Source organism: Artibeus jamaicensis, unplaced genomic scaffold (genome assembly GCF_021234435.1).
Source record: "Artibeus jamaicensis isolate MK-2021 breed Jamaican fruit bat unplaced genomic scaffold, CSHL_Jam_final contig_490, whole genome shotgun sequence".
NCBI lineage: Eukaryota > Metazoa > Chordata > Mammalia > Chiroptera > Phyllostomidae > Artibeus > Artibeus jamaicensis.
This window is the reverse complement of record NW_026521861.1, coordinates 18,214,924-18,227,552: the sequence shown is the minus strand read 5'-3', so window position 1 is coordinate 18,227,552 and position 12,629 is coordinate 18,214,924. Positions and strand designations below refer to the sequence as shown.

The following is a 12,629-nucleotide window of genomic DNA, read 5'->3' as shown; positions in this document are numbered from 1 at the left end:
AGGGGACCTGACCATTCCCCCACATCCCTCCTTCTCACTGCCCCTGCACTTGGCGCACCTGAGACTCCCCAAGGTTTCACCTGGGAACACGTCTCTGCTCCCTCCACCTGGGACACGTCCCCAGTCCCTCTTCCTGGGACATTCCGCCGCTCCAAGCCTTCTCCCAACTTCGGCGACCACCGGACACCTCCTGCACACACCATCCCACCTGGCCTGGCTAGAGGTCGCCCTCTGAACGTCCAGCCGTCTCTCTGGACCTTCCACAATAACTAGCACTTGCACTTTGCATCTGTGCCACACACACCTAATTAACACTGGACACGTGTTTCCCCAAAAGGGCAAAGGCCGAGGGACCACGCGGAAGTGTGTGTCTTATCAGGGTCGCCTACGTGCTCTGTGAGGTCAGGAAGCGTCTGCTCAGCTGTCCTCAGCACCCCACGTGTCTCGCAGGGCTTGGCACACAGCAGGACCCTGGCAAGTGTTGGCTGATTGGCTGACTGATGCAAAGTCCAAATGATGGCCGGAGGGGAGCACCCGTCCTCAAGACCACGCCGACTGCTCCCCCGAGGGTGTCTCCGGCCTGTGGCCCCCCCAGGGGCCCTGAGGGGGGCAGACAGCACCCGACATCATGCCGCCACGTTCTCACCAGCCTCCAGGCCCCTGGGGCACCGGAGCGGATCCAGTGTTCGGGAAGGAGTCTGCGGGGCTGCTGGCGGCAGAGTGGACGCAGGCCCAGAGGCTGACAGCATCTTAATCAATAGCCCAGGCAATGTGGTCCTTTCTTAGTATTTGTCTTTCCTAATCAGAGGGTTATGAATTATCAATTATGCTGAGTGTTTAATTGCCCTTCATAAAGACAGCTTTTGTATTTTTAATGAGGCAGTTAATTATTGCAACTAATAGCATCACCTTGTACATTATGGACAAATTTTCCTTGATTGGCGCCCGGAACGTGTGATTCACACCCGAGTTAATGGAGCTGTTGAGCGAAGAGGTGCTGGGGTGCCGGGGGACTAATTAACGCTAATGAATTACGATGTGACCTTCTCAGAACAGTGAACAATCCGTGGGACAGCGAGAGGACAGTGCCTCACATCTGCTGCTCCAAACACAACTTCAGAAGCCCGTGAAAAGACGCGTCAACAACAGAACCCACTTCGGGACGCCTCGGGCTCCTTGGAAAAACAGCCGAGGTTCGGGTCTCTCCGCAACATCTGCTTTTGAGTCCGAGGAACGGGTCAGGGTTAATCAGTCCCTGAAAAGCCTGTTGGGCAAAGCTGGGGAAGTGCCTGCCCTGGGGGTCTGTCCGTTGGTGCCTCAACCGCCCACCCCCTTTTAAAGTGTCACCGCTCAGGACCAGTCCCAGGTCCTCTCTTCACTTTTCTTAGTCACTGAGAATAACATAAGGGGTCATCATTATCGTTAAAATGGTGACGCGTGAATATGGTACCCTGAGTCTTGATTTCGTCCCCTCCCTGAGGGCAGATTTGCTGTCCCCACATCCATCCCCAGGGCCAGGTGCCTGGTGGGCCAGTGACTCTCACTGAGCCTGTGCTGACGGAGCGAACTGCATTCCAGAGACCCGCAAGGTCACACGGCCTGCAGGCGGCAAAGCCAACAGCCAGCTGTGGCTGCGTGGTGCCATGAACAAGCCCTGGCGCCAGCCAGTGAAGGAGCTGGCTGGCGCATTCCCGGTAAGGAAGCGCTGTGCCCAGCAAGGCCCAGCAGCCCAGGAACAGCTCTTCCTGCTGGAAAAGAAATCGACACTCTCCAGGTGAGCAGGGGTGTGCACGGGGCACACCCAGGTGTGCACCAGGGACAGAAAGCGTGAGATGATGGGTCAGCACTGAAGGTGGGCCCCTGAATGGCTAATGCAGGGGCCTGAACTGTGTCGAATGAGGTCAAGGGTGGGGATGTGCTAGGGTAGAAGTAGCGTCCTTTTAAGAGGACACCAGAGAGCCCTCTCTCTGCTGCACAAAGGGGTGGCCACGGCGAGAAGGTGGATGCCTGCCATACAGGAAGAGAACTCCCGCCAGAGCTGGCCCGGCTGGCACCTCGATCCTGGATGTGCAGCCTTCGGAACTCCGGGAAAATGGAATTGTGGTTAAAGCCCCCAGTACGTGCTGTTGTTACGGCCGCCCAAACCGACTCAGCCGAGGAGCCACACCCTCGGCAGCTCTTAGTGGGGTCACAGATGGGGTCTCGAGAGGCCAGGAACATGGGCATTCAGAGGGTTGGGAAAGCCCGGGCCAGGCTCGGCCTCCGAGCCGCCACGCACCCTGCAGGGCCCCCAGGGGAGTGACTCCAGGGGATTTCGGCACCAGGGACAAGCCCAGCTCCAGGGCAGGCACAGCATCGCCCCAACACCTAAAACCTGGGGACAGGGGCCTGCTGCAGGGCTCCCCCAGCCCAGAGCGGGGCTCTGGCCAGACAGCCCCTGAGACCACAGCCACTGCCTCAGCCGGCTGCCCCCTCCCCAGGAGCCCTGTGGGGGTCCTCTGACTTCCTGCGGCCACACCAGATCTTTGAACTGACCTCTACCTCACCCTGGCAGGCCAGGACAACCTCTGAGTGACAACGCCGTCGCCTGGGGCAATTACTGTGCATCACAGGAACCGGTCCCTTGCAAATCACCTCGGACCTCACACATCTGCTGGCTGTCGCATCTGCCAGGGGCGCTCACCCGAAAATAATGGAAACCCTCTCATTACGTGTGGCAGCAGGTGGAGGGCTGGGACGACTCCTGGACACCCGGACTGACCTTGGCACAGCTCCACAGGGGCGCCCACGGGGGAGCTGGGCGGGGGCAAGGAGCCTGCCCAACAGGGCTCAGTCCCCACCCCACCCCACCCCGATCTCGAGAACCGTCACCTTCAGCTGCCCTGCAGGCCCTTCTCAGCGCCCTGCGTCTGCCTGCACCACCCGGTCCCTCTCATCTTTCAAGGCCTGGCATCCTATGTCCCTTCCTCCAGGAAGGCCCCAGACCCCCACCCTGCCCAGGAGGCTGCTCTCGGCATTGGCACCTTTGCCGCTTCTCCTGCTTCTCCACCCAGCTCACTGCCCACTCCTCCCGCCGAACCTCTCACTGTGGGCAGGAGCGCTCGCCCACCTCACCCCAGCCACCCCGCTATCCGGCAGGCTGCACGGAGGGTCTGGGAGACCAGGCCAAGCATGACTGACAACCCTGCATCCCCCACCCAGGGGAAGAGACCTCCACAGACAGTGGCGGGGAGGCCTCAGCTGAGTGGGTTCCTGGGTGGGAAGGTGAGATCACAGCTGTAGGTCAGACTTGAGGTGGCGAATGACAGCAGTGCCCACTTGCCTTCTTTGATCCCTGGGCTGGTCTTCAAAGAGCTGCGTGAGGCCGTCAGGCCCACCTGGGAGGGAATTCTATCCTTCCCCAGGGCCAGGGCTACGTCTACTCTCTCCTGGGTGAGGCAGGACAAACTCACTCCAGAAGGAAGAGGGTACAGGAGCAGGGGCGGGAGGTGCATTTCGTCTCATTCCTGCCTCCCTGACCCACCAGACTGCTCCACCCCATGGGCCACAACTCAAGGCGTGACCTGGTGGGGTGGGCGCCTTTATTACTACCAGAATGGGAACCGCTGCCGATAAGTAAAACTCAGTGCCTCAGTTTCCTCAGAGAGGGAAGGGACATGCACAGCACCTCCTGGGGCTGCTCTGAATGGCCGCAGCACTGGGCCCTGGTCCGCAGGGACCGCTGGTCTCCAACCCCGGGTGGCATCGAGGCCTGTCGCGGAGCAGGGCTCTGCGGGCCCTCTGGGGTCCTGGGGTCCTGGGCACTTCCCTTTGAAAGCCCCAGGAATGGAAAGAAAACACACGTTTGGAGAAACAGAACCTGCTAAGCACTTCTTTGTTCTAAGAAGTCACATTTTTGAACAGAAGGTGGAACCATGATCTGCAGGAGAAAAGTACGGGCATCCATGCGCCCTAAGGGGCTCCGGGAGGGTCCGGCCCAGCTCCCTGAGTGCCCCAGGAGGTCTCTGCTCAGGGTCAGGGAGCCACCAGCTCCACCCCCCCACCCCGGGGAAGGGGGCCTGCACCAGCACCTCGCACATGCCCCTGACTGAGCAACTATGGGCCAGACTCCTGGGGTCCTTGAGCCCCCATGAAATGGGCTAATGGCGGCACCTGGCCTTCCAGCCGGCTCTCCAGGGCGAGCACTGAAGACACACCTCAAGCCCTTCCTGGTGCTGGTGTCACCAAGGGACCGAGAACGCTGACAGGCACCTGTGCCGGCCTCTGCCGGGGGCTCCAGCCGCACCTCCCCCTTCCCCCCACTGACCCACGGGGCAGACCTCCCCACAGGTCTGACGGCTGCTGCTCCACCCACCCAGGAGGGCCCCCCCCCACTCTCTGGCTGACACCGCCAGACACTGTCGTCTGAGTCCAGGCGAGAAACAGGGTCCAAAGTCTGGGCAGAGAGAGAACACGGGAGGTAGGTGGTGATGCGCATAGCTGGACTTTGGCTGGGGCTCGGCCCTGGCCGGCCAGCCAGTGACCTCATGGGAACAGTGCTGAGGTCAAACAGACGTCACCGGAGCCAGGGGCCTCAGGATACACATGGCACACCTTCCCCCAGCCCGTGACCACCTCACCTGGCAGCCGTGTTCGCTCCCTGGCCTGCCCGAGCCACTGAGCTCAGGACACACAGACACGCTGAGCCCACAGATAGCCATGCACCATTTACGTATGAACACAACTTAGGACCAGGAGCAAGGAATCTAGGAGCCAGTGGAAGCCAGTGGAGACCCTGCATCCTGGAGGCCCGTTTCACAGAGGGGGAGACACGAGGCACACACGGGCACGTCTCGGGAGTCACGGGTTCTTCAGACCACTCCCCAGCCCTGGAAAGGCAGCCGCCAGCCGGCCAGCCCTTGCTGAGAGGGGGCACAGGCTGGTCCAGGACGGGGCACGGCCAGGGACAGAGGCCAGGGACCCCCCCTAGTAAGGTGGGGGCCTGGCTGGGGCGGCAGACACACCCGTGGCCCCTCCGCCACCTCTCATCGAGTGACCGAGGCATGTCACCGAGCCCTCCCCAACCTCAGTTTCCACATCTGTAAATGGGGCAGTGAGATAGCCCTTTTGACTTTAAGAAGCACCCAGTGCACCGCACATACTCAGTGAAATACTCTCTCTCTTCCTTCTTTTCTCTCTAAAATTGAGACACATATCCTCGGTGAGGATTTAAAAATAAAAAACAAAACAGCCCCTGGCAGGCCCTGGCTGATGTAGCTCAGTGAACTGAGCTCAGGCCTGTGAAGCAGACAATGGCGGTTTGATTCCTAGTCAGGGCACATGCCTGGGTTGCAGGCCAGTTCCCAGTGGGGGACACACGAGAGGCAACCATACATTGATATTTCTCTCCCTCTTTCCTTCCCTCCCCTCTAAAAAATGAATAAAATCTTAAAAACAAAAAACAACAAAAGCAATAAACCAGCCCCTGGCAGAGCTGAGTGAGTTTGCTTAGAAGGCGTATCAAGTTCAACAACAAAGAGTTCACTGGCTGAAGAGCCACCTCTTCCCCTTCTCCGACCCTGAGGCAACAAACCGCTCTTCAGCCCCTGGACCGAACAGGCAAAATGCGGGCTTAAGAAAAACCGTCTCACTTAACTCTTACAGATGGGAAACAGGCACAAAAGGCTGAGGGGACTGCCCGAGACCAGGACCACAGGGCAGGGCAGGGCTCTCAGTCAGGAGCGGCTTCCTACTAGAAGCAGTGTCGCCACTTGAACCGTCCTTCTGCCCCAGAACCCAACCCCAGCTGCCCTTGACCTCCACGGGCTGGCCCCTCCCAGCCCACTGAGGCCGAGGTCAGGAACCCAGCAACGCGGAAGCTGGGGTGCGGCCTCACGTGCCCGATGATGTCCCTGGTGGGCGATTCTGTTATTACCCCACCCTAGACACAGGCCGGTGTTGTGTCTCCTTTTTTAATCTCTTTGAACAAAGATGGTATTTCATGCACATTGTTCTATGACTTTTTCACTTACTAGACATACTATTCATGTCATAGAAACCGGAGCCAGTACCACACAGAGTCACCTCATTCTGCTGAACCGTTGCATGGCAACCCCCCAATCTGGACAGGACACGGTCCAGGCCCTCCTCCCCTCCTGACCCACATGCTGCTTGCTGCCCCCCACACACATTTGGGGGGAAATGGGGTCTGCGGGGACTCCAGGCTCCTGTGACCTGTGGCCTGGGAAAACACACTCGCCGAGAACTGAGGCTGCCTGAGGGGTGCAGGGCAGGGCTGTGGAGGGTGTGAGGGGGGCCCACGGGCCTGGACCAGAATCAGGGGAGCATGGGGCACATCACAAAAATCCTCTGTGCTTTAGGGGGGTTGGGGGCAAGGCTGGAGGACCCACCAGGTCACCCTGAGGAAATGACTGAGATGGTGACAAGGGCTTGGATCCCAGACTCCGTGTTCATGTGCCGGTGAGAATGTGCTGGAAGGAGGCCACCTACGGCTTCTGAAGCTTAAACAGTAAAGAAAAGAGAACACACGGCCAGGAGGGGAGTAGCTTGCACCTCTCACCACCCCTCCTGTCTCTGAAGACAGCCGTTCACCGCCCCACCCCCCTGCCCCAAGTAAATGACAGCACCAGTGACAGGACAGGACATTCTCAACAAACGTCCCTTGTCCAAGGTCCAGGCTGAGTCAGGAAGGCTCCCGTTGGACTAAACAAACTCAAACGCGTGCAACCCCTGCGATATCCTTAAGGGCCCCTCTGGCAGGTGCGGGGCTGCAGGTGGGGGGACGGGATGAAGCCACACCAGTGACCCAGAGGCTTCTGACCGCCCACGGTCCCTAGTAGCTGTCAGTGTTGCCAATCCTGGGCACCTGTGTCCCTAGGGCTAGATGCTGCCAGTGTGGGCCATTATTGAGGAGGGGGTCGGTCCAAGTCTGCGGGCTGGCCTGACTCCTTCAGACAGGTTCCCCTGGCCCCGCTCCTGTTGGCTCCCAGGCCTGCTGGGAGGGGTCGGACTCTGAACAGGGTCCCGGGGCTCCCGGTGCACCCTGGGCTTTGAGAGGCCCTGCTTGGGAGGATGGGGTGCGGCTGTGGGGGTGCCGGGTGGGAATTGCTTTATGAGTCTGCCCTGGGCCGAGGCAGAGTCTGCTTCCTTCCGGCCCCAAAAAGGCCTGGCCAGCGGGGCCCAGCAGATGTGCTTTAGTGGCCAGGACAGGAGGCAGTAAATGCCCACCAGCCTTTCACATGCAGATGCCTCCTGCGGCCTTTGTGCCGGCGCCCCGCTGGGCTGGCCCTGCCTCTGAACAGCTCTCCAATAAAGGGCCTGATGGGGAACCCAGGCCAGTTACAGATGTCCCGTGACCACGCCCGCCCACTAGTCCTAGGGCGGTGAAAGGGGCCTGCCCAGCCAGCAACGGCCCCAGGAGCTTCAAGAAGGCACTACAGCGCCAGAAAACAACAAGGGGGCCAAGTCATCGCAGTCTCAGAAACCCGGGGCCCCCCGTTCGCCCATCTGGGGCACTGAGGGCCCAGATGACACCCTCGGACTCCAGCCCTCACGCCCCTCTCCCCCCGCACCCATTTCCTGGCTTCTCCTTCCGACACCAGCCAGAATCTGGGTGCTTTTTACACTGGTCCCCTCACATTGGACCGCAGCATCGAGAGGCCGGGACGGCCATCTGCCCAGTTCACGGCTGGTGCCTGTAGCGGTGTTTTAGAACAGCAGAGTGCTCAAAAAAACACTTGTTGGGTGTGAGTAAACAAAACTGGGCTCTGCAGTCAGGCAGACCCGGGCTGAATCCTTGGCAGTTCCTGAATCTCTGAGCCTCAGCCCCACTCTGAAAAGGGGTGCACACCCAACCCAGGGCTGGCTCTGAAGGCAGCACGTGGGGTCGTTCGCCTGCCTGGGACGTGACAGGCCTCCCTCGGCCAATGGCGACTGCTGTTGCTGTGGTGGACGTTGTTTTAAAAAAGCAGAGTCTATACTCCTCTGTGCTCTGTCCTCAAAAGGTGGAAACCTTTCCGAAAATCTGGTGTCAGCTGTCACCATAGAAAATTTAGGAGGAAGGGTGGTGAACTGCTCCCCCCCAGAGGTTCCCAGAACAGAAGGCGCTATTTGGGAAATCATGGTGCCGGGGGAGCTGCCATGGAGGTGGACTCTCCCCCAGGACCCTGGGCCGTCCACCCCCCAATCAGCAGCAGCCGTTCTCACCCCAGGGACTTCCTCTGAGCTCCGGTGAACTCAAAGCAGCGGCGCATATCAAGGAGGCATATCACAGAGTGTGAGGTGCAAAGAAACCTCACTCCTGTGGCTGCCAAAACTTACAAGAAGCAGCCGAATGCCCTGCCCAGCGCTCTTCGCCTTGGCAAACGGGCCTGTTTCGTAGATTCCTGATAATATGTCCTCTCTGGGCTCAGCCACCATGAGAGGGAAAGTGCGCCCACCACCAGCATGTCTGAAACATCCCCATGGGAAGCCCCCAAAGCAGGCATATTTTACTGGGGGAACGTGTCCCGAACTGCACTCATTGCCACCAGGGCTGGGCTTCACCCAGGCCCAGGGCAACCCGCAAGGAGGGCGTGGAGGGCTTCCTTGGCCAGAGCGTCTTTGGTTTGGCTGGGCCTGCATGGCAGGCCCAGTCTCCAAAGAGCCAGCAGAAGAGCTACAGAGAGAAGAGGAAGGCAGGGGGACTTAGGGGCCCTGGAGCACAGAGTGGCCCAGGTTATGTGGGTACTGGGGGGCTCTGTAAGGGAACCATCCCCATCCCCCCCAAAGGCTGGGAGCAAGGGGGGAAGGGGGCGGAGGGGGAGGAAAGGAGTCACAAAGGTCACTCTCAAGGCCCTGGTGGCCGGGGACAGGGGTCATGGAACCCCAGGGCGTTTCAGAGGGACCGAGCCGTCAGTTCCCCAGGCCCCTGTGCAGCACAAGGATAAAGTCCACCCGGATGACAAGTACTGCGTCCCCTCACCGGAAAGAACCAACCGCATGGGCTCTGGGGGAGGCGCCTCAATGCTCTCGGCTCCGTAATTGGCTGGGACACACTTCAGGACTGTTGTTTCTTCGCCGTTAGATGTATACACCGGCTGGATAAATCTGCCTGAGATGCAGCAAATCTGAAGGAAACTCTCCGGCGGATCAGTGCGGAGCCCGCACACTGGGGACGCCCTCCCTAATGCCACAACCTGCAGTCTGCGCCCTACTCAGGAGAGAGAAGCCCCCAGCCTTTCTCGGTCCTCCCAGAAAGGATTCTGCCTACTGGTCTGGCACCACGGTGAGAGGTCAGGCAGACCTGGGTTCCCACGGTCCCTGGCTTATTCCAGCGGAGACCTGGCAGGCTCTGGCCCTTGGCTGCTTTAGCTGATAAAGGGAGATAACTGCCGTCCCCTCCCCCCAGTGCCAGGCTGTTGGGGGGACTAAGTGAGATAGCTGGAGGAAGGCAGGAATGTCCAGCACATAGTGGGCGCCCTCCGGAGACCAGCCATCTTTGCTGTTGCTGGGAGGCCCCAGGAGGCTCACCTGCCTGGGCGTGGGGTACACTGGACCCGGATACTTACTGGAAAACAGCTCAGCAGGCAGCCCTGCCTTTTCCAAGGCCATTGCTGAATCCATTCTGTGCTTGCTACTCAGAGAAGGACAGAGGGACCAAGGCTCTGTCCACATCCTTGACCCACTTTACAGGGTTTTAGGGGCCACAGTGACCCTGCCACAATGAAAAGGACTGACAAACCCAAGTGTCAGTGAGGACATGGACAAATGGGACTGGCACGTATTGCCGGCTGAACGGTCTCCAAGATTTCCAAGGCAATCTCCCATTTTCATTTGATACTTAGAAGGTTTCACTTTTACATTTACATTTCCTTAAGCCTTCAATCAAATCACATGACACTCCTGCCTAAAATTTTCAGTGCTGGCCACCGTCCCTTCTACTGGGAATGCAGGACCTCCGCCCCATGACCCAGCACGCCCTTCTCACCCTGGGGTCGGCCCCATGCCTCCTCCCTGGACCCCTCCCTAGCACAGGTCAGCCCCACTCGGTCACCCTCTCTTAGCTCCCATTCTCTTCATGTCACTTATGCCCACCTGGGGACTTAGTGGCTCTTCTGTGTCCAGATACCATCCCCACAGGGCCTTGTCTGCCTCACTCACAGCCCTGCAGGTCGGGCCTCCTGTCCTTCCATCCTAGGCCCAGTCACCCCAAAACACAGCCCAGTGCCCCTGCTCCGTCCCCACAGGTGCTGCCACCTGACGCTCTCGTCTGTAACAGAGCTGGTCTGAAGCCTTGGGGTAAACAGAGGCTAAGGCAGAGGCGGGGAAGGCACTTAAACCTGGACTTCAGGACCGGCGCCCCCGGGCCCCGCAGGGAGGCTCCCAGGACTGGGGGGCTGTCCCGAAGGCCACGTCTCCCGTTTTTGAGTTCCTGGCCTCTCAGACACCTCCCACTTCGCTGTGTGGGACAGCCCAGCTGCTGTGCAGAAAGCGAGGTGGGCTCTCTGAGGAACAAGAGGCTAACTGAACTGACATCTGCAAGTAGGTAAACTGAGTCCCAATGAGGTCAGGCCACCCTGCAAAGGTCTCCCAGCTAGTGACTGTGGGGGGCCAAGCCCTGTGCAGCTGGCCCTTCCTGTCTGCCCGTCGACATCACGGCAGCACTGGCCCGAGATGCCGCAGGTGCCGGCCGTGGTCCTGGCGTGTCCTCCACACACGAGACTTGGTGGACAAGATGCTGTCCAGCTCCTGCCATCTAAACAAACAGTCCAATACAGTCCAATTGAATTATAATGCCAGTCACGTGTAATTTCAAGTCTTCTGGTAACCATATTAACAAGAGTCAAAAGAAACAGATGGAATTAATTTATTTTACTTAACCTAATATATCCAAATTATTACCTATCAACATGTAATCAGTATCAAATGGAAATCCAGGGTGGATCTTATACTGACAGCACATCTCAATTCAGACTGGCCACACTCGAGCACTCAGTGGCCACAAGTAGCAGCGGCAGCCCCGTCGAACCGCAGCTCTAACCTCCAGGGTCCCTGTGCGCGCCCTGGCGGGTTCCCGGGTCTCCAGGACGGGGGCGGGGCCAAAGCCGCTGTCCCGCCCAGGCCCCGCCCCTCAGGCTCCGCCCCCGGCAGTGATCAGAAGTGACGGGAGGGACTTGGGCTGAGTGCTGCCCCGCGCCCACAGCGAACAGCGCGGCCCACTCACCTCGCCACCGCCTCCACGGAGCCAGCGATCTGTTTGCCGCCGCCCTCGCCGCTGTCATACAGAACACCCGAGATGTCGAGCAGCACCCCGCGGACTCCAGCCAGTCGCTCGCCCCAAGCTGCCATCGCGCCCCGCCCGTACCTCGGGTTCAGAGTCCCAAGCAGAGGCTGGAAAGTGCGGCTGCGCTAGCAGCAGCGCAGGGAGACCTGGGAAGTGTAGTGGGGCGGGGTGGGGCCGTCGGGGGAAGGGGCGGGCGCTGTGGTCGGACTTCGGGGTCACGTGCCGCTCGATGGCTGTCCTCTCCGCTGACCAGGGGACAAAAATCGTCACAAATTGAAGCCAGGAGACACCTGTGGAAGTAGCAAAAATTAAGAAGACCAGGCAGTACCAGGGCTCCTGTGGTGTTCTCATCCTTGGCAGGAGAGCGCCAGCCAAGCGAGGGACTGGACTGCACAATCACGCACTTGGGAGGCGATGCGGAGGAAATGCATCACTGGGCCTACCCGATGGCTGCAGCGTAAGCTCCAATGCCAACGCAAGCTGGAAGAAAAGCAAACGTTCAAAGACGGGAATTGTCCAAGAAATTGTAACATGGCTACTAAAAGAAATATTATGCCATCATAAAAGGAAAACTAGGTGCCCTGACCCTAGTGGCTCTCTGTTAGTTGGATGTCAACCCCCAGAGCAAGAGTCGCTGGTTGGATTCCCGGTCAGGGCACATGCCTGGGTTACATGCCAGTCCAGGCAAGTGTGGGAAGCAACCGATGGAGGCTTCTCTCTCACACTGATGTTTCTCTCTCTGTCTTTCTCCCTCCCTTCCCCTCCCTCTAAAAACAAACACATAAAATGTTTTTAAAAAATGAAGACTAGGTAACATGGAAAATGCTCATGCTACAGCATTATGTGAAAAAGCAGAATACAAAACCGTGTGCAGACGATGAAATAAGGATGCATAGGAATAGGGCTGAGAAGGAAGTGGCGCTGTTGCAATGTGTTAAGCCAGTGAGATTTGGGGCGAATTTTTACATTCCATTTAATGTGACATCATTTTTGCAATAAGTGAAAAGTGATCGAAAAAGGGAAGAATTTCCTTGACTGGCCCTTGACCCTTTGAAGTATTGAAATTGAAACTCGTGGAGCATTTGCAATCTTGCAATTCGGCAACTGTCATCAGTTTTGGCTCAAATGAAATCTTACAAAAATTCAAAATTAATTAATTAAAACTTGAAAAAAGTTTTGACCTCAGGCCTGACTTAGCTTTGAAGTTTCTAAAGAAGAAAACCATATTAGATTGACCACTTCATTTCAGGCTCTGGATTCAAAGGTAAGATGAAAAGTTTATCAGAATACTTGAACTTTAACCTAGCTCAGTGAATCGTGCACATCACGTGGATAAGTTAGATCCTTGGGCCACTAACTATTGGTT

The 12,629-nt window shown here is 58.2% G+C and overlaps 1 protein-coding gene across 3 annotated transcripts in view; it reads right to left on the bottom strand.

Moving 5' to 3' along the window:
• LHPP (phospholysine phosphohistidine inorganic pyrophosphate phosphatase) overlaps positions 1-11,403 on the bottom strand; it is a 68,485-nt gene extending 57,082 nt beyond the window's left edge. For 2 of the 3 annotated variants that reach the window (XM_053668559.1, XM_053668560.1), the window contains exon 1: positions 11,204-11,403. In XM_053668559.1, the coding sequence (XP_053524534.1) occupies positions 11,204-11,328 (125 nt within the window). In that variant the 5' untranslated portion in view covers positions 11,329-11,403. The remainder of the gene's footprint in view (positions 1-11,203) is intronic. The other variant, XM_037159133.2, reaches the window with a different exon arrangement.
• Between the last annotated feature and the right edge of the window lie 1,226 nt (positions 11,404-12,629).